This window comes from Theropithecus gelada, chromosome 11 (genome assembly GCF_003255815.1).
Source record: "Theropithecus gelada isolate Dixy chromosome 11, Tgel_1.0, whole genome shotgun sequence".
Lineage (NCBI taxonomy): Eukaryota > Metazoa > Chordata > Mammalia > Primates > Cercopithecidae > Theropithecus > Theropithecus gelada.
The window spans coordinates 102,183,811-102,204,941 of NC_037679.1; the positions used below are offsets into that span (position 1 = coordinate 102,183,811).

Genomic DNA, 21,131 nt, shown 5'->3' on the forward strand with positions numbered 1-21,131 from the left:
ATATTCAATATTAGAGCTCTGAGTATGTCGGATGCCTGGACACTGGGCATATGTACTGGGGAATACAAAAGCAAGTGCAGACCAAGAGAAGAATGTCCTTAGGACCCCTTGCTTTGTACCTAAAGGTCACCTGGAGACGGTACTCTTACTGGAAGGGATACAGCATTCTCAGGGCCCCCCCCTGAAGATGTCACAGTTAGCCACGTTCCCTCTGGGGCCATCAGCTTCTCAGATGTGCTCCTCATTGCTGTCATTCTCATCATGCAGTATTCATGAAGTTCCTACTGGGTGTCAACAGTCACTTACCTATGGCACGGTCCCTATCCTGGAAATGATCTTTATGATTAATCACGAAAAAAAGTTGAAGCACAGCTGGAAAAAAGAGAGCTGCATTCAACTCCCTTTTGTGCCCCCTTGAATTTTTTTCAACCCTAAAGTAAGCCAAGGCCCTGCCAGGGATTGTGTTCTGTTCTCTGAACCCACTCTCTGCCATTCAGGAAAGGTCACTTGTGACCACAGTTTGGGCTCCATGGTGGTCCTTCTGGCCTTGCTCTGGCTGTTCAGTGGGGTCAAGAAGAAATCTTTAGGATGGCCACTGCTACAGATCTCTGTAGTTTAACTGGAAAGAGTTTTTACTTCTATGAACCAGTAATACCAGTACCAGGGCAACATGGGGCCTCAGCTTCTGTTGGGTTTTAAATAGATTTTGGTCTAAACATATTTTTCAATACGCAACAATTGGGTTAGTCTAATGACAAATGTCATCCCCTTCCATTGCCAGAGCAACATGCCATTTCCATTAGGAGTAATGTTTCCTGGCCAGATTAAGGCATGGAAAATAATTTTTGGTCATCAGCAATTCCCTTCAGTTTCACTGATCTGATTAAACTTAGCAATGGAAAAAGGAATTTACAAATTAGATGCTGTCCTCTATTTATTACCAAAATGGTTGCTTTCCACTACATCCAGGAGATACGGTTGCGATCTCATTACGTCTCAGCTTGTGATAACATTTATTCCATAAATCTCCATCGCAGCCAGTGAATGAAATGAGCATTATGCTGAAGACCACATAATGGATGAAATAAAACCTCTGCCCCCTTTGAAGGGTGTTGTCCTTTCAAGCCTTAAACGTATTCAGCTTTCTAGTTGTAAAGAAGCCACTCAGAATTTAGTCTTGGTATTCTCTTATTTCCTGATGGCTTTTCTTAGCTGGCTACCTGGCCTTCTTGAGACAGATTAAAATGAGAAATATTTCTGACACTTCCTTGGACATGTTTGAAGAAGAAAGAGGAGGCGAAATGAGTACACGAAGAAAAACATCATGGGATAATCATATCCTCCTTGAGAAGTGAGAAAGACATGTTGACAGGCAAGGAATGGAAGATTAAAAATTAACGTGTGTGTCTGGTTAATTACATATCCTCTGCTGGATATGTTGGATCAGATCTGGCCCAACCTGGTTTTACATCCGACATAGTGACAAAGCAAGCCTAAGCGATCCATTCCCAGAGGTAGAATTCCAAGGACTTCCAAGCCAAGACCCTACTTTTATCCCCCAATTTCCAAACCCTTTTCCAACCAATATTCATTGATCGCCTATGCGCCAGGATATGTATGGGATTCTGGTAATACAAAGTCCCCACACTCAAGATGTATTACCCAGCAGATGGGATCAGATACATGAAGGCCACAGATAAAATGCAATGAATACAGCAGATAGGCAGATACTACAGTTCACGTATAATAAGTACTATGATGCAGTCGTGGGATGGGGTTTCTGGGAGCATGAAGGAGCAGGTAAGACCCTGCTGGGGGGAAGAGGTGGTGAGGATAGGAAAGGCAGAAAAAGAAGGGATGGTTGACGGGGCTTTGAAGGTGGGGTGGTGAAACCAAGGGCTAACCTAATGAGGTCCACCAAACCTAACTTGCCTCACTGGCTTCTAGTTGATTTTAAAACATATGCAGCTAAAAGTCATGTAGCTAAGCAATATATAACTAAACTTCCACAAGCCTCCTTACAGATGACATCTCTGACGTATAAGTCACCACGGTAATGGTTGCTTAAGTCATTTTTCAAGAACTGGGGTCAGCTTTTGTCCAGTTCAAGCTAGCTGAGACCACTAATCCTCCAACTGGGCCTGTGTGAGTGTCCAGTGCATGACCTTTTGACATCAGAGGGCCTAAACATCCATCTTCAGATCACGCTAAGGATGCCATTTTGTGAACTTGAATCCTAGGAAAAGCTGTGAAGCTTGACTACACTTGCACAGACCACCGACTGCCTCACTTTTCTTTACCCCCCAATCACCTTTCCCCATGCCTTGGACCTTGCTCCTCTATCCCATAAATATCCCCCAAACTACCTGCTCTTCCATCTCCTTGCTTGGCTGCCTTGTGAACAAACCCTTTCTCCACTGCAAAACTTGTGTCTCAGTGATTGGCACACCGCATGATGGATAGGGCAAGCCTTGCTTGGTAACAGTGCCAGTTCAGAAGGCAGATGGAGGGGCTGGGCTTTCTGTGCAGAGAAATCTGGGTGTGCACCCATGTGTGGAGGATCATTGGAAGAATGGGCTGGCTTTCAGGGTGCAGGCAAGCCTGCAGGAAGAAAACCGCAATTCCAGGAGTCTGTGGACTGTAAGATTCTAGAATCAACTGAATTCCTCTGGGGTCTGATGGACTGAAATGATCAGGTTTGGCCCAGGCTTTTGGAGCTAAAGCTAACGTATGTCAACTTAGAACTACAGAAACAAACACCAGAGCTGGGAGGGGCTTTTACTGACCTAAACCCCCTCCTTTTACAAACAAGGAAACTGGGAGAGGCCAGCTGTAGACTGGCTATTAAGCGGGGCCGTGAAGTCAGGCTGTCTGCTTTTCTCTGGCTCCTGTTAGTTCCTGTACGGCACACGACAATTGTTGAGGCTCAAAACTCCGGCATCCTGTTGGGAGGGTGGGTCATTCATCCCAGATTGCTGTACTCTCAACTCATCTAATCAAGGGGTAGGACTTCATAGATTAATAGAATTAGTTTACTAAGGAATTACGGAAATTATAATTAATGGCAATGATTTTATACCATGTAAGAGGTACAAGAAGAAACTCTGCAGTTTTTATTGAAGCTTGGGATCTTCTTGATGAAAACCTAGGATGGGTTAGCAAATGACCCCTTAGCTTCCTAGTCAATGCAGAAGTGGGCCAAGGGGCTAGGACCCACCACTGACAGGACTTTTTATGCCAAGCAGACCCTCTCCCCTGTGGGGACAGCAGGGATCTTTTTCTCTGCCTCTGCCAGGCATAGCAAACATCATGCCAAGCTTTTTACTCAAAGCTGGACCCAGCTAATCTTAGCGAATACTAGTAAACACATTGAGACTCTAATTCTGAATATTCCTGACAAGAAAGGAGCCCTTAATTTCTTCTTGCTCCTGTGTTCGGGGTGTGTGCCTGTGTTAGCAGGTGTGCATTTGGTTATTTTCAGACAATTTTGTTAACATAATAACTGATATTGGACACCATGATCATATCTTATGAGTCATGGCCATGAGAGGCAATGGTTGGACAGGCTGATTTGAAGCTTGGAATTAAGAAGGTAAACAAAGGCTTTTTCCTTTAAAGCCAGCCTGTCAAGCAAATAATTAAGGCTTTTCAACTTCATCAGTAAGTTGCTGAGAGTCGATTTAGTCTATTACTTCAAGCAAAAGACACAAACAAGTCCCAGCGCAGTTGTAATCATTCTTTAACGGTGCCAGCCTGGGGTTTGTCTTCGCTTGACCTCTGATCTTCATACACTGTGATCCCGCACACAAGGTACTCACTAAAGTCCTTAGAGTAAGACTTGGGCCATGTTAGTCAAAACCAGCCTCAGGATTAGCAAATAAGGTTTCAGAACACGATTTAGGGAACAGCAAGAGCTCCTCTGCCCAGATATTTTTAAAATGTCTTAATATCCTTTTTTTGTAGAATAAAACAAAACACTGAATAACTTTATCAAAATTCAAATACATCTATTTAGAAAGGATAAACCTTTAAATTTCTCTTTTGCCAAAATTCAAATATATCTATTTAGAAAGGATAAACCTTTACATTTCTCTTATCAAACCTCTTCTGTCCAGTGACTCAGCCCTGCAGATCTTGGCTGGGGTTACTTTTCCTCAGCGGGAGGAACTAATATGTATTAAGTCTAAATTGCAATGGATGTATATTTTTATGACTGAGTAAATGGCCACGCTTTTTTCTTTCTTCATTCTCTTCTTAGGCTCTCTGCAGCTGCCATGCAGAAGTGAACATGCTACTCTATCACTCCAGGCTACCTTCACCGGAGACCATTCATTCCTGGGCTGTGTTCAGAGACTCTTGTGCAAACACGTTTCTTGCCCATCATTTCCTTTGAGGAGGGGTGACTCTGGATGGCACCCCATGTGTGGGCCCTGCTGGTGAATCAAACTGGGTGCAGGAGGAGGAGAGTTTATGGCCTTATCAGTAAAGTGCAAGTTTAGGTTCAAAGCCCGGTGTTTGGAAATGAGGACAACTTCCTGTTTTGTTGTGGAAGGCCCTTGCCCTGTTCCCATGATGCTACCTTTGAGCATGTCCTGTGATTTTTCCAGAGACAGTGTTGAAACCTGCTCATACCTCTAAAAGAAATGGAATCTGGGAGCACTGTCGGCTGGGAGGTGATCACTCCAGTTGTGATGTGACAAGGCCCTGGGACAGCAGCACAGACACTTGTCTTTGGGCCAACAGCCCCTCATGGGGTAGGGTGTGGCTCGGAGATGCATGATTAAGCCCAGGGAATGAGGACAGACTCAGGGACCTGGAGCCCCCTTTATACCCCAGGGTTTTAGGATTCCGTAATTTTTGGATTGCGATGGAGCTAACCACATGTCTAAAGATGGAATCCAGCACCTGGTACCAGGATATAGAAAGAAAATAATACATACACGAGCCAGCCCTTCTCTCCCCAGCTGCCCCTCTTCTCCTCACCCTCACCCCAGCCTAACGCTGCCAATTGCCTTCTATTTTGAAGAATTCCATCTATCTCCCCAACAGACCACCCTTTTTATTAGGCAACTCCTTAAGCAGATTCTCTGTTGTTTCTGGTAAGGCTTCAGTTCTGTCCCTCCAGCAGTGTGGCTTCAACACAAAGTGACCACAGTGATTAATAGTCCAGTACTTACAGCAGGTATTATAGTTATTTAAGAAGACAAAGTCTCCTGTTACATGAGAGTAGAAATCTCTTCTGGAAACACTGCAGCTGTCACCAGAGGCATGAGTATTTCCATCTGGTGAAGTCATCCTGAAGGATGGAGCCATCAAAGCCCATGTTTGGGGTTGTTACTCGACTTTTTCCCCAGGAGGCACTTAATCACGAGGGCAGGGATTTAATGAGGCTGAGTTACTTGGAATTCTCAACGTGTCACCTTTTAGGGTAAGGGGACCGCTTGTGAGTGTGTTTGTGGTCATGGGTATTAAACAGGCCTTGGAATCTGAAGGGGCAGAGGGTCATGGCAGGGATCCCGCCACGGAGCAGGCAGGACAAACTGACTCCCAGGAAGAACTCCTCAGAGGGGCATGGCACTGTGCAACCTCCTCCATCAACCCTGTGGCTGAACAGCACAAGCTGCTTATCCTGGAGCCTCCAGGATAGGTGTTCAGGGCCTGTCAGCCCTTAGGACCCTAATCCCAGTGGACGCAGGCTCTTTCCAATCCTTCCTTGCCTGTCCACTCCCACTCAGGCCTTATCAACCACTGACTGCCCCCCTGCTCTGCCTCCAGCTTCTCTCTGCTTCCAGTCCATTGTCCACACCCAGCTGCACAGCGAACTTTCCATGGTAAACTGGTGCCTTGTCATCCCTCTGCTTAAATCTCTTCGGTGGCTCCTCCTTAACCACAGGATGGAGTCCCACTCCAAGGCCCTTTGGGACCAGGTCCCGGTCTTTCCGGCCTGATCTTTCTTTTTGGCTTCTCCCCTGTGCACCCTGAACTAAATCACCAGGAAACAGGGGCAATTCCATTTCCTTTCCTTCTTTTAAAAAATATTTCGCTTCTACAACTTGGCAACTGTAGCCCTCTCAGCTTACAAGGTCCGTCTGTGATCTCTTGGCCATGTGACCTGCTGCCAAACCGCACCAGGGACCCTGTCCTGTGCCCACCCAGCCCCAGTCCTTCTGCCCCCAAGCACTTAGCTAGCGGCTGTTCGCCAGCTCCCTAGAAGTCAGGCGGAACTGGGAGCTGCGTTCTGCCCGATGGTGTGTCGGGAACGATGCCCACACTCCCAGGCCTGGCTGCTGAAGCCTCCAGCAGGCCCTCTATGCTCCCTCTTCTGCTGGCCCGATGCAGAGCAGACAGGGGAGACCGCGAGGCCCCGGGGGTGGCAAAGCCACAAAAGGGATGCAGCCTTGGGCCCTGAAGACTGGTGCGGCGGAACTCTCCTCCCTCCAATCCCCAGCCTACACTCCACTGTGGAGTGAGAAGTAACCTTTACTGCACTAAAGCAACTGAGATTTCATTTGGGGGCTGCTCATTACAATGGTCCACCAACCCTGACTGATTCAGCACCTTCATGAATCACTCTCGGGGCAGGCAGCCCCTCCCACCCTCTTCCAAACTCTGCTCTCCCTCTTCCGTGTTTCTTCAGCCCCTGGTTCATGACTGCAGTTCATCACTGTCACCTGTCTGTTGGTGCATCTGTCTCCTGAACTAGGCTGTAAGCCCCCTCAGGACAGAGATGCTGTCTATTTATCTTAGTATTCCGGGTGCCCTGTTGGGACGTAAATGCGCGTTACTGTGCCCATGTCTCTCTCAAGCACTCAGGATGTTCTGGCATGCATGTGGCTCGAGGAGGTTCCCCCAGACACCAGCTACTGCTCTGAGGCCAACGATTCCACTTTCTGTGCCCTTTCCACTAGCTCCAGGGTTCCACGTTCTATAAATCATCCTCCCATGCCATGCACCCGATGACGGAAATACAATACGCGGCTAATCTCCCTCCATTACTGGATGATAATTTTCCACATCAGCAAGTAGTGAGAAAGGCTGGAGCCATCACTCTCCCCTCCACTGATAGCCTCTGACAGTGAAGATGTCTTGATGCGGCATGAGCTTCTTATCCCCCAGTGTTTACGGAAAAGGAAGCGTGGAATGGGTGGGGGAGCCACGGGTAACTGTAGTGCAGGCGGGCTGAGCACTGGTTATTGGAGGAAATGGATCAAAGGGAAATTTAGGATGATTCATCTCCCCTTCCATCCCTCTGCTGAGCGACTTTAACTCCCAGGTGTATAGATATATTTGCAAAGCACCAAATTAAAATCAAATCAGCTCTTTACTGGGTGCCTACTCTGGGCAAGGCCAAGTGGACACAGGTAGGTCCATTCTTCAAGTGACCCATGGCTTTAGGTAGGTGACAGGACTTCTCCAAAGATGCCACATGTCAGTGATCCCCCCGGGGCCCCGTAGTGCTGAGGTCCTGGGATTGGAGACTTGGAAGTGATGGTGCTGTAGCACTGCACGGCCCAGAATCATCAGAGACGGTTCTATGACATTCCTCTGTACTTGCCAAGGCAGGAAAGTGGTAAAGCTACAACTCCCATTCCCAGAGCATTCTGGCTGATCAACACCCTCCTCTAAGCCAGTCCAAAGCAACGCTGAACTGAAGGAAAGTCGGATAGGTCACAGAATTGATACATCTCCTTCCAAACAAAACCGCCTCATAAACCATTCCAAAGGGATGGCGCTTGACCTCACTTCGCTTTTTCTTTCCATGAGCAAGGTAATGCCATAACTTCTTTCCATGCTTCAAATATAGTTCTCAGAATCATAAAGTTCAACTTAAAAAAATCAAACCCATGCCCTACTACCTGCACAACCGCCCCCACCCCCACCTCCGCTCTTTACCTCCTTCCTCCGTCCACCTGCTTTGCATATTAGGCTGAAGCAATAAATGCCACAACCAAGGAAAATTCACAGGCTGTTCTGGCTGGGGCACTGGAGGGCCCTCTTCTGGTTCCTCCTGGTGGGAAGAGAAGGGCAATTCCTGAGGGGGCTTGTGGTAGAGACCAGGATGGAATGGAGGGAGCAGAACCGGGAGCAAGGCCCACATAACTGTGCAACTTACAAGCTGAACAATGTGAATAAGTTTTCCAAGCCTCACTTTTTCCATCTGCAAAATGGGGCAAACAGTACCCATGTGAGATGATCTTGAGCAAGATAAAAGGAGACCATCCAGGCCTTCTCCACATTCCATGCAAGAAAAAGTCATCCCCTCTCATGCCTCTGCCGCTGTCCTTCCTCTGTCCCCTAGCCCAGAAGAGCCCCAGAGTGCTGAAATGTGTCCATGATCCAAACTCAGAGTCTAAAAGTTGACTCCATACCAGTGAAACAATGACCCATCCTATGGGGAGTATGTGGGCACGAGGCAGCTTTGTCCCTGTGCTGTCGACTCCTGGCTTCTCTTCTCCTGGGACTATACAATTCTAACTTCTTCCAACCGTTCCTCTCTGCCCACTTTCACAATGCCAAATCATTTCCACCCATTCTGTCAACCACAATACACTCTCTGGGGTCTACCATGAACGTGGCTAAGACTGGAAAAACGGTATTTGGCCAACTAGGTATGAATGGAGGGCTATCAGACCTTAATTCTCTGATCTGAAGAGGATTCAATTCAATTCAATATGTTTTTTGGGGGGAAGTCTGTGAAATAGAAATCACTGCCCTGCATACTGAGTGGGAGAGTGAATAAGAAGTTACCAAAGCATGCTCCTGCCTCCTGAGAGCATTCTATATAACAAGAGCGCTGGGCCACCCCTGCCCACTGGTGGGTAGGTGAGGGTTGAATGCTGACGGTGCCTGTCCTGAGATGGGGGCTCTGGGAGGCCTGAGCCAAGATGTGCTCTCCGACCTGGGCTGGGAGGCGGCGGAGGAGCAGGGGAGGAAACGGGTGCTCTAGGCAGAAGGACGGGAGATGGAGAAAGGTGCAGAAACAGGACAGCAGCAGGCATTTCTGGAAAACAAGATGCAGTCTGGCTTTGTGGCGGGGCAGTAGGGAGTGATAAGGTTCAAGTTATTGGCTGGCACAGATTGGAGATGCCTGAAATACGGAGAGATGTTCAGGCTTTATTCTGTAGCCAGGGAGAGACATTCAAAGCTTTTGAACAAGGGAATGACACAGTCGGCTGCAGAAATATGAACTAGGCTGCATTACACAGGTTGCGTGGGAGTGGGGCTCGAAGGCAGGGCAGCAAGGGGGCTGCGAGTCCAGGCAGAGAGAGGTGAGGGGAGAGGAGGGAAGGAGTGAGAGGTCCAAGCAAAGAGGACAGCCCATACAACTTGACTGACTGAACACAGGCACTGATAACTGTGGAAGGGCACAGTAGAGGGAGAGGAAGGAGGCTTTGTAGCCCGGGGAACTGGGAAGATAATGAAGCCTCTGGAGAGAGAAGTGGGCTGGGAAGATGCTGGTTTGGGCCAGGACCCTGGCAGGCAGGCAGAGGATGCTGTCCTCCAGGCCCTGGAGAGGAACAGGGCCTTCATGCTCCACTCCTTGCCAAGGACCCCCAGTGTGCCTGGCAGTTCAAGAGCTAACAGCCTGTTTGCTCTGCCCCTGTGGGGTGGCTGGCTGGCCAGTGATCCCAGGAACACAGCTGCTCCCCATCCATATCCACTTTAAACTGCAGGAGAGCTTCCGGTGGCTCCCTGATAACTCCTGTCTCTCCAAAACCACAGTGTGGCCTCCACAGCACCCTACCCGGCCCCTGCTTCTCATAGGCCCCTCCACACAGCCTCTGTTCCCGCCATAGCTGTTACACAGTGAAAGGCAGACCAACACAAAGGCAGGTATCTAAAAAGAGTATGGGAATCCTTCTTCTGGTGCCTTTCTCAGCTGTATTGACAGTACTCTCCACCATAAACCTAGCCATCTGGATTCTGCAGTTCGTTGGCTTATCAAGGTTATTGTTTTGGCCTGGACACTCCCCTAAAGTCAAGCAGGCATCTCCGTAAAGGGAGCAGAGCCTTTATTAGCTGATGGCTTGGCAGAGCTGCCAGGCACCTTTATGCTGATCTAATGCCAGGCCCAGGAAGCCGTGAATGTCTCTTGTCAAAATGCTTTGTGGCTGTCACCTTCCCACTCCTCTGAAACACATGCCCATTGGTCAGTGAGAAGATTGCCACGCCTTCCCAACAGCTTAAGTCAGCAAGCTTTGCCCAAGTCTGGTGGTTTTGCTTTGGGAAGTGTCTGACAGCTCACGGAGACAGGTTGACGTGCCTACTTCGCACTGTATACACAACACAGGCCTTCCATACATAGCTCCCCTGGCTGGGAAAATGGCATCTGTACACTTATGGGGCCAGACAGCACAGCAGCCAGGCTGTGCTCCAAAGGTGATGTGCTACCAATGAACAGACCCCTTCTGGATCCTTACTACAACATGGCCCCCACCCCCGCACTGGGTGAGACGCCTCTCACAACACCAAGTCCACAGGACCTCGCCCATGGGTATGCATGACTACCAGGGCCAGAAATATCCATCAGTGGTTTCACTGCAGAGCCCCAGTACTCAGCCCCACTAGTCACCATGGTCTTCAGGGAACAGCACAATCTCATTGCTTAAGAACTCCCAATGCTTTCCCACGGCACTTCAATTTCCCTGTCATCACTGCTGTTCACACGTATGGGGGGCTCTGTGCTTATTCGCCTGTTTCCAATGGTGCCTTCCAGGAGTTGAGGGTGACTGAGGGCTATTGGAGAGCAACTGTGTTCATGAAAGGAAATGACTTTGAAAGGATGTCATCGGCGATGCCACAAGGAAGTCAGTTCTGAGCAGACAGAACAATGAGCCAACTCAGTCCAGTGGCAGTGTGAGCTCACCTGCTCTATCAGCTCAGAGCTCAGAGCATGGCAGAAGGTGCTTTGCCAAAACTTGCATATGGCACGCACTCGCGCTTGCGTGTGATCATGTGACTCGTATGTGCCATGACCTTCCCATGCTCTGGGCTATATCAGGTCATGGGGATACAAGGGTGAATTAAAGGCAGCCCAGTGAAGGAACTCTCAGTGTAGCCCAGCAAGTAAGTGTAATGAGGTGGATGTAATTCCACAAGATAAGTGTGGACGTGCCCCAAGAGCTACGGGGACAGAGGGACAGTTAGGGAGTGCTGCTGCCTGGGTGTCTGAGAAGGCTTCTGTAAGGAGCACTGTGGTCTGCAGGGCAGGGTCCTGTGTGGGGAATCTGGAGCCCTGGGTTTGAGTGCTGACTTCAGTGACATTTAGCCAGGTGGCTGTTACCCACCTTGGGCTCCAGTTTCCTCACCTGATCTCTCCGGCAACTTTCCAGCACTAAAGTTTCCAGGGCTCTGATTAGGACCAGCTGAGAGTTTACGTGAAGGCCCAGGACTTACTTCCAGGCTCTGCCTTAAGTATCTGCTTTCACTTCATGGCCTGGCAGCACGATCACTTAACAGTGCGAGGTATGAGCAGAATCAAGGACGAAAACAAACATCAGTGTGTCTTCTCACGTAATCTGAGCCAGACGCTTCATGGGATTGTGTTGTAGGTATCCAGAGGTCCAGGGTAAATATTGATCAAACTGATTTTTTTTTTTAAAAGATCAAATAACTATGTACATGCCCTTGACACATACATAATGTAAATCAACGATATTCAGGTTACTGCTCTCAAGCCACATGGGGCCCTTTCGTGGGCAACCTGCAGCTCTTACAAGCCTTCCAATTTCTTGTCTCAATAATATGTGATCCTAGACTCTGTGGGGCAGGCAGCAGGCACGTGGCTCTGCTAGCTGGTGATGACTGCAAAAGTGGCTCCCGAGTCACACAACTCAATACTATGAGGTAAATATTTAATCCTGCTTATCTGCATGGAAATTCAATATTTTGGTTCCACCGTCTGTCTGTCTTTTTACATGCTCATCCACATCAATGTCTGGCTTAGACTGCAAGCTTTAGAGAGTCAGGGCTGCATTTAAGTTGTCTTAACGACATGAGAGAGAGATTCCCGTAAAGATGAATATTTAATAAATGTGTTTTTTGATCTTGAAGAGGAAAAAGAAGAAAATCTGTCTCTTTTTCTTTATGGCTTCTCCCTCTAGTGTCTCACCTTCTATTAGATTTAACACTGGAGCTGGAAAATGAGCCCCGTCCCTTGAAGCAGTCCATCTCTGCTGATGACAATAAACCCGTGTGGTAATGATGGTTTTGCAATGGGTCCCTTCACAGGGGCTGCTCATTGCTGCTCAGAGGCAGGGAAGAAGCAGTCACTAGAGTGGGCAGACCTCAACATTATCCTAGTCTATGCCCAGAGAGAAAAGGGGCTTGGCTCTTGGCTGCCCCATTTAGGAAGTTGCATCCAGGGTAACAGTGCATAAACATGCCCCTTTCTTGCCGTTTTGGCTCTGAAATGGCTCTTGAGTATCAAGTCCTCTTTTTTCCAAGACCGTCGGTAATCTGTTGCAGAGGCAGTGACTAGTGTTGGCATTGCTGTAGAAGGGAACATCATGATGGGCTAAGCTTTAGACACTAACTGCCTTGAGGCCATGGGCCTGCCAGAGTCTGTGTGAGTGTCCTCCTGTCCTCTTTCTGGTTTCCTGATGGCCAAACTCTTCAGGTGGCTGGAAGCTGGGCCATGCCAAAGAAGCAAGAAGCCTGCAGAGCAACGCTCCAGGCCATTGCAGGAGGCATGCAGACTCGAGAGATGCACAGGGTAAGGCTGATTCACCAGGAAGCTTTCTCCCCAGTATTTCATCCAACAGCCTGTGTTAGGGCACCAGCAAGTGAGCCCCACATTGCTAAGCGCAATGGTCAGTTTCCAGTCACAGCAGCAACACTCTGTCCCTCGGACCGTGCCTTTAGGAGTCCTGTTTGCTGGTTCTTTCCCTTTATCCCAATCTCCAAACATCAGTAGGGCTAGGACTCAGTTCTGGGACCGCATCTCACTTCTGTCTACACTCACACCCCAGTGATCTCATCCAGAGATCCAGGGGATAAGTATCTTCTATATGTTGTTGACTCAAAATTACAGTTCAGCCACAGATCTCTCTCCTGGAGAGGTTCATTCGCTATTACATACTCAACGTTTCCACTTGGATGTCTAATAGGCACTTCAAACTTCAGGGTCTGAGATGGCTTTCCTGATCCTCCTGCCCTGACACCCGTTCCTCTCCCAGACTTCCCCATATCCATAAATGACAGTTCCACTCTTGGTATCATTTAGAACAATTGCCTTGGAAAATGCCTGACCTCTCTCTCTCACATCCCATATCTGATGCGTCTGCAAATGACATCGTCCTGAAGTCTGACCTTATCACTTCCACGGGTGTCAAGACCAGGCCCAGCATCTCCTGAGGCAGCAGGCACCTGACGGGACCCCTGCCTCCCCCTGGCCTACCTTCACTCCATTCTGCACATGGCAGGCAGACGGACCCTGGTGAGGGTCTGTCAGATCGTGTTGCTTCTCTGCTCAAACCCCTCCAGAGGCTCTTTGGCTCACTCCCAGTAAGAGCCAAGTTCTCACAACAGTTTATATACCCTACTCCCTGGGTCCCACAGCCTCACCTCACACCACTCACCTCCTTGCTCCCTCCTCTCCAGCTGCACAAGCCTCCTCAGCTCCGGATTCATCAGTGTGGCCCCCGTCTCATTGGCCCCTTCTTGCTAACCCCTAGAAGGCTATTTCCCAACTATCTGCAGGGTGCCTTTCCTTGCAGCCTCCAAGTCTTTATTCCAATGCTGCCTTCTCCGTGAGACATTCCTTGGCTGCCCCTCTGAAACCACAACCTCTCAACACTCTTCCCCCTTCACTGCTTCGCCCCTCTCTGGTGTGCTATTTAATTTACCATCTGTCTCTCTACTAGAATCTAAGTTCCACGAGGGCAGGGATTTTTGACTCCCGTGTTGACTGCTCTATCACCAGTGTCTACAACAGTGACTGGCAGAGAGCAGACCTTTCATTTGTGAGTGGGTGGACTAATGAATGAATGAACTGGAACATATTTTTGCATATAACTTACTGGCCACTTCACTTACTCTAATATTTAGAGAAAAGCCTCCCAACTGCATGCTTTCTTTCTGTTGTCCTTCCAGCCCATTTCTTCTACTTCCTTGGTGACTTTTGCAGCTTTCCCTAAGAAAACAGAATCCCTGGGCTCCCCTCAGGTATGCTGTGTGTCACCAAGCAGCTCCTGCGCTGCACCCAGCCCCACCTCCCTAGCCTCACACCACGGGAATACGAAAGCTGCCCAGGGAGAAGCAGAGTCACCATAGCTGCTGATGAAGAGCGATCAGCCTTTTCTCTTAAAAGATGACTTAGCTTCTGAGCTGAAGAGAGTTGGCAAACATACCATACTGTAGTCTTTTAGAAGCTTCAAAGGCTAAGATATTATGGTAATTGAAACACACATGCTTCAAACGTAGCAGGATTTCTCCCCTTGTATTTGTTTCAAAGGGCAATCTACGAAATTCTCAAGACAGGAAGACAGTTTCTGAGCCACTGTCTTGCCTTTTTTGCAAGTGAATTAAGCCTCCGATTCCTTAATCATTTCATCACATCAATTCTACTTTTAATTGGACTTCCCCAACAGACGCAGTCCTTTGGATTCTCTTCCTGGCTCCATTCCTGTCTCTCACGTTCCACTTCATTGCATGTGTCCATCTTACTCTGTACACCTTGCTTTTTAAAATATTCATTCCCCTGCCTCATCCCCTGGAACTGTCCCACTAATTAGCATTTCCACTAACGAAGGAGCCAGGCTCCCATTCCAGTCCTCCCAGGACAAGAAGCAGACCCCCAGGGCTCCTCCAGCCGTAAGGGAGCAGTGCAAGGCGAGAGAAGCCAGTCTCCAGAGTCTAAGACCATCCATATCTAGGCTTAGGAAAATCTTGGCGAGACTGTCTATTGGGGTAGGCAGCTCATTACGCTCTTCTCAAAGTTTGTCAAGAAATTTGGGTAGATGGGCCTTGTCAATGTGATCTGTTCCAGCTGCAAAGAATACTCCATGCTGGGAACTCTCCTAGGAATTTATTCATTTAATGGGTTAGATGGAGAAGCCGCACACTCTCCCTTGGAAGCTCCTGCTTTAGGCAGAGAACAGAATAGCTATGTTCTGTTATCTCAGTGGACAGCCACTGGCTGCTAAGCATGTAGTGGCTATTGCAGGTTTTCAGTAACACATGCTACAGAAATGCTCATCACCATAAGTCACAAGGGAGGGCCAGTGCTCTGACTTAGGGTGGAGCCAGGAGCCAGCACACAAACTCCTGCATTTTAGAGGTGTGCTTCTCCGTGGCTCACAGGCCAACTTGTTTATTTAGCATACCACTCAGTGCCACAAACGAATCCACTACTCCTCAGTTCCATCAACAGTGTAATAGAAGCCGTCAGGCATTTTTCCAGGAAGACCCTCAATGGCATCATGGCTCATTGTTATAACCCATCAAAGGCCCTGTATTCCAACTTGCAAAACCACTTAGCAGAGCACAAAGGCCTCCTTAGGTTACTAAATTATGTTGTTACCAGTCCCTTGTTGTTTGTGTGCTTTAAATTTGTATTTGCTCCTTGAGCAGTGTTATCAGAAAGGGAGCAGTTGATAGATTTATTAAATCTATCTTTGAAATGAGGGAGCAGAGATTCTGCTCCCGTGAACATCTTTGGCTGTCTTTGTCCCTTCTTCCTGCACCTGTTTCTGCTCCTGGCAGCTCTGCTCATCGTCCTTTCTGCTCAGGGTGAAGTTCCAGCTCCCTGCCTTTGTCGGCATGACTCCACGCAGCCAATGCCCTGGACGGTTCTTTAACCTGTTTGCTTCCTGGACTACTCTAGATGCTCAGTGTTTAGGAAACTGTTTTTAAGTAAGGCTGCTTGAGAGGACAGAAATGCACCTATTCAAACATGTGTAGTGAAAGAGAAAGATATTGCACACAGAAAAAGAAAGAAAGAGTATGGTTAGAGTCACAGAGATCGAGACCAAATGAGATATACAGAGAGTGGTCAGAGTTAACCCAAAGGTTCTCAAATTTACTATGCATCTTGATCACCTGGGGGAGTTGTCAAAACACAGATTCCTGGGCCCCATCCCCACAGTTTCTGGGTCAGTGGGTCTGGAGTGGGGCCCGAGAGTTTGCATTTCTAACAGGTTTCCAGGTACTGCCGATGCTGCGGGTCAGGGGCCACGCTTTCAGAACCACTGGGCTAATCTGATAAGAGCCTGAATTTTCATGATCCATCATTTTTTACATATTTGTGAGTCAATGCCATCCATCACTCTCATTTCTATCCCAGCCACAGCCTATCCAACAATGGGCCACGTGAACCCCTGAGGAAGGGATTTGGCTCAATTTCCATCACCTAGTTGGATTCTGCCAAATTCCTCTGGGCTTCCCCCAACGCTCCCACTTACCACTTCCCCAGGTCTTTGAAGCTAACCCCCTTAAGAAAAACCTTTGGCTACCTTTCCTACGAGAAAGCTCAGCAGTGTCCGGAAACCTTCTGCAAAGAGGGGAAGGATACCTGAGCAGGTATAAAGTTTTCCGGGCAGCTGCTTTGCAGACATTGTTCCTTTCAAACAAGCCTGTGCTTTCAAATGGGAAGCCTGGGCCCTGGCCCTAAAAGGTGGAACCTGGAGGAGAAGGATCTCTGATTTTAAACAAGCCTCTGCCTTAGCAACATCTCAACTGTCTTTTAAGGTGAGATATTCTAAAAGGAGCATGAGGTTTTCTAGATCGACAGCTATGATTTCCCGCATGTGAGCGATGTCTGTGTGTAGCAAGACTGTGACTGCCATCAGTGAGATAAGTGCGGCTCCAGGAAGGCACACCGTGGGCTGCCGAGAAAGGGTGGCAGTCAAAGTTCTGTGTTGACCCCGATGTTGTTTCCTCTCCCCCAGAACCCAGCCCAAACACAGAAGAAGACGGCTGCTCACTGTTTCGGGGCTTCTCCTCATCCATGCCTTCGTCCTCGTTCTCGGGATCGATGTCTTCGGCCTGAGTGATCCAGTCCAGGTAGCCTTTGAGATCCTCTTCTAGCTGCTGCTTCTCCCGCAGCTTCTGGAAATCTCCCCGGGCCTTGGCCTTCTCCCTCTCTTTGGAAAACTCTCTGGTGAGAGTGAGAGGAGGGGCAGGGCAGGAGAGCACAGAGGAGGGAACACCGAGAAGGGTCAAGGATGGAAGGAGAGATGGAGATAAGGAGAAACAAGAGTCTTAATTGCTTTGCAGGGAGAAACCTGCCCACACGCCCCTACTTTCCACAGATAGCTCCGCTAGCCAGCCTAGGTTTTGTCTGCTCTCACCTCGATGGGAAGCGTCAGTAAGGGGACAATCCTGACACAGGCCAGGAGAGGCTTAAGGGGATGGATGAAGTCCATCTCCCTCTTTTCCTGGATCATGATCACAGGCTTTGCTTTTTTTTTTTTTTTTTTTTTTTTTTTTTTTTTTTTTTTTTGAGACGGAGTCTCGCTGTGTCACCCAGGCTGGAGTGCAGTGGCGCGATCTCGGCTCACTGCAAGCTCCGCCTCCCGGGTTCAAGCCATTCTCCTGCCTCAGCCTCCGAGTAGCTGGGACTACAGGCGCCGCCACCACGCCCAGCTAGTTTTTTGTATTTTTTTAGTAGAGACAGGGTTTCACCATGTTAGCCAGGATGGTCTCGATCTCCTGACCTCGTGATCCACCCGCCTCGGCCTCCCAAAGTGCTGGGATTACAGGGTTGAGCCACCGCGCCCGGCCAGGCTTTGCTTTTGAATAACTGTTCTCCAAAGACCTGGAAACCCGTTCCAAGCAGTAACTAAAAACCTCCACCACCGTATTCCAGAACATGCATTTCCATCCCACCCAGTATTGAGTGGCCGTTTAAAACTCTCCCAAGGATCTCCAGGTGACACGAGGTGTTAGACCAAAGCCCACTCACTCGCACCAGGTCCTGAGAGCCAATCATTCATGCCTCTTCCCAACTCTGGCTTCAGGGATGGCTCACTGGTAGCTTGAGATCGGCCACGGTGGGAATATTTACACCACGGTAACTGGCAAATGCTGAAAACCAGGGCTTTCCCCCCAGAGAGCCTACTGTTAAATATTTACCAGTACACCACTGATTTGGGACCCAGGAGATTTAATGTCCTCAATCTCTCTTCTTATGATGAGCTCAATCTGCCACTCAGCATTCCTGGAAGGATATTTTTTCTAATCTAGAGAAGGGTCTCTCCTACATGGAGACAAATGAAGGTTCCAAACACAAGAAAATGTCCCGGGGGCTGCCCTTTTGGTTTAAAGAAATCCAATCAGAATGGAAAAATACCTAAAATCAAGATGATATAAAAGTTAAACGATGCATTTGGGTTTAAAGTAATAACGAGTAGACGTTGAAACTGGAGTGGGATTTGCTGGAAGAAGGGCCTATTGAAAAATTTCTGACACAATAACTATTTCTTTTCTACGATTCTGTCCTAAGTTTCTCTCTGACTTCGAATTCACTTTCTGGGCAAGGAGGAGCCTGGCAGCAGAAGGCAATCATCAACACAGCAAATTCTCAACCCTCAAAGCAAGTCTGTGCCTTTTCTTGCAAAATAGGTATGGGGAGTATTTTTGGTTTTGACATGCAGTCTTTGGGGAATGAGGCCCTCGGTGGTGCGTGGATATGTGTATTTGTGTGTGTGTGTACATGCACAGGACATCTTGGTTAATTCTTGGAGCCATATGGTGTTTTCCTCTCTCACCAGTGAAGGCCTCGTTCAGCGCAAGAGGCTGCTGGAAGCACCTTGGAGAATTTTTTGCTCGAGCCACACTCTAGGAAAGGCACCATGGAAGGAGGGACGGCACCACAAACCATTAGAGGGCAAAGGGCTCTACTCCTGAGTCTACTGTCCCGTGGGGCAGTTCCATCACTACCTGCACTGCCTAGTGCTTGCATTTGGCCTGTGCCACTTGGGAGTGCACTGATTTCAGCATGCACCGTCTTTACGGTGAGATGGAGTTGGGGCTGGGGTGGGGCCTAGGGAACTTTTTAATTAGGAGAATGTGGGGGCTCTCAAGCTAACCAGTTCTCTTCAACTGCTGCCTTAATGATGCTCTGGTTTGGATTGAATTTTCCTCTTAAATTTGATTGAATCCAATTCTAATTGGATTGAACTTACTGCTTCTTGGGCTTCCTGCCAACCAGCGGGTACCTTCATTTCCTTCCCAAGGATTTTATGCTAGGGAAAAGCAGACAGATTGACAGCTCACAACGGAGAGGGAAGCTTTACTCCTTCCCTGTTGGGGATGATCACAGAGAGATGCCATCCCCTCTCCTCCTAACCTTTTATCCCCTGTACCTGGTTAAGCCTCCGGGGCCTTAGTCTTGCTCCTGGAGACAGTAACCTCATATAGCATTTTTCTCCCTATGCAAATCAACTCCAAAAACTGTGTTTCAAGGCCTCCTCTCTTGACTGTCTTTCTGTCTACCTCCATTTGTACCCCTCTGGGGTGGGTTTGGAGTTGCAAGGGGCTGAACTTCATAGTCCCTTGTAAGGGCTCACTTCAGTTCTTTTAGGTGACTTTGCAGAGGGTTCAAGTTCTGGTTACAAAACACCTACCCATCCTTCTTTTGGAGTTGGGAGAAGAGGACTGGGACTCAACTGGAGTAGGGACAATTGGCCCAATCCCGTTTTACAGCATCAGCCCTATGGAATGAAGCTCACCATCTATACCCCAAGGCCTTTGGGGATCTAAAATAAACATCCAGGGGGAGAAATAGAACATGAGGTAGGCTGCTGATTCTGCCTGGCTTGAAGATAATTTTCCTCATAGAGGAGGGATGTGTTTTGGGAGTGTGAGAGGGATGGAGAAGGGCTTTAGTCAGATCTGGAGCATGGCTGCATCCCATGGAGTGTGAGGCACAGCCAGGCTTGAGGCTGGATGGAAGGTGAGCCAAGGTTTCCCTCGGCAGTCCCCACACAGGAAAGGATCTGTTGGTGGCAGCGCCTGGCTCTCTTTATCTCCTTACCTGGATGCCAGCCATGTTCCTGCTCTGGGGACTGAGCTAATGAAGACATGGAGCTCCAGCCTGACAGGCTGCACCAGGCCCAAGGACTACAGCCGACAAGACAATCAGTCACTGCTGTGGGATTTGTCATGAGACACGACTGCGTCTCTCGCCAGCAATTGCCAACATGAAAAATGAGGGGTGGTGTGGAGAGCCGGGGGCCAGGGCTCAGCGGCGTAAAGCACGCACGGGGTGGTGGGTGTGGAATCCAACCAACAGCCCGAGGCGTGCTAGGCCCTTCCATCATCGATACCGCCCAGGCTCCTTATTTGTGGATCCCACATCTACAAATGCGCCTACTCACTAAAATGTGTTTGTAACTCCAGAACCAATACTCACGGCACTTTTAGTCACCTGTGGACACGTGCAGATGACAAAAACTCTACGTGTTCCCGCTGAGGCCAAACAAGGGGACATGCAGAGTTCTGCCTTCCCAATTCGGCCCTCACACTATGAGGTGTCCTTTTCACCGTCCACTTAGTGCCTCATTTTTGAGACTGTCTCATTTTTGTGCTTTTTGTTGGTGATTTTGCTGTTTAAAATGGCCCCAAGCATAATGCGGAAGTGCCGTCCAGTGTCACTATGCGCAGGAGGGCTACGACGTGCTGCACAGAGAAAACACGTGCATTAAGTAAGCTTCACGCAGGCGCGAGTTACACTGCTGGTGGCCACGCGTTTAATGTTAATGAATCAATCGTATATATTAAATAAAGTGTCTTTAAATAGAAACACACTTAAAACAAGGTTATGTATTGATTGGTTGACAAAATGTGAGCAGAGGCTCACAGGAAATAACTCTGTGGTTCCCCAGGACTAACGTCTCAGTGTTCACTACTTCATGTTTGTGGTGACTTCATGGAACGTAACCACCATGAATAAGGGGCACTGACTGTGTACGTTGGGCCGTCTCTTCTGCTCCCACCCACAAGGCCCGTGTGTCCTGACGTTTCATTGCTTTCTTCTGGTTCCAGATACTGTGTCTTAACTGTGGGGCCGTGGACCAGTGGTACTTCCCGGCTGGAAAATGCCTACCTCCAGGGGTTCTCTGCTTTCTGGGGACAAGACACGCCCAACTCCCAGTGGAAAAGGGATGGGATGAAAGAAATCATGGGCC

General features: G+C 48.7%; 1 protein-coding gene across 19 annotated transcripts in view; it reads right to left on the reverse strand.

Moving 5' to 3' along the window:
* CACNA1C (calcium voltage-gated channel subunit alpha1 C) overlaps window positions 1–21,131 on the reverse strand; it is a 639,436-nt gene that overhangs the window by 161,941 nt on the left and 456,364 nt on the right. For all 19 annotated transcript variants that reach the window (XM_025400899.1, XM_025400905.1, XM_025400901.1 and 16 more), the window contains exon 9: window positions 16,926–17,098. In XM_025400899.1, coding sequence (XP_025256684.1) covers window positions 16,926–17,098 — 173 coding nt within the window. The remainder of the gene's footprint in view (window positions 1–16,925; window positions 17,099–21,131) is intronic.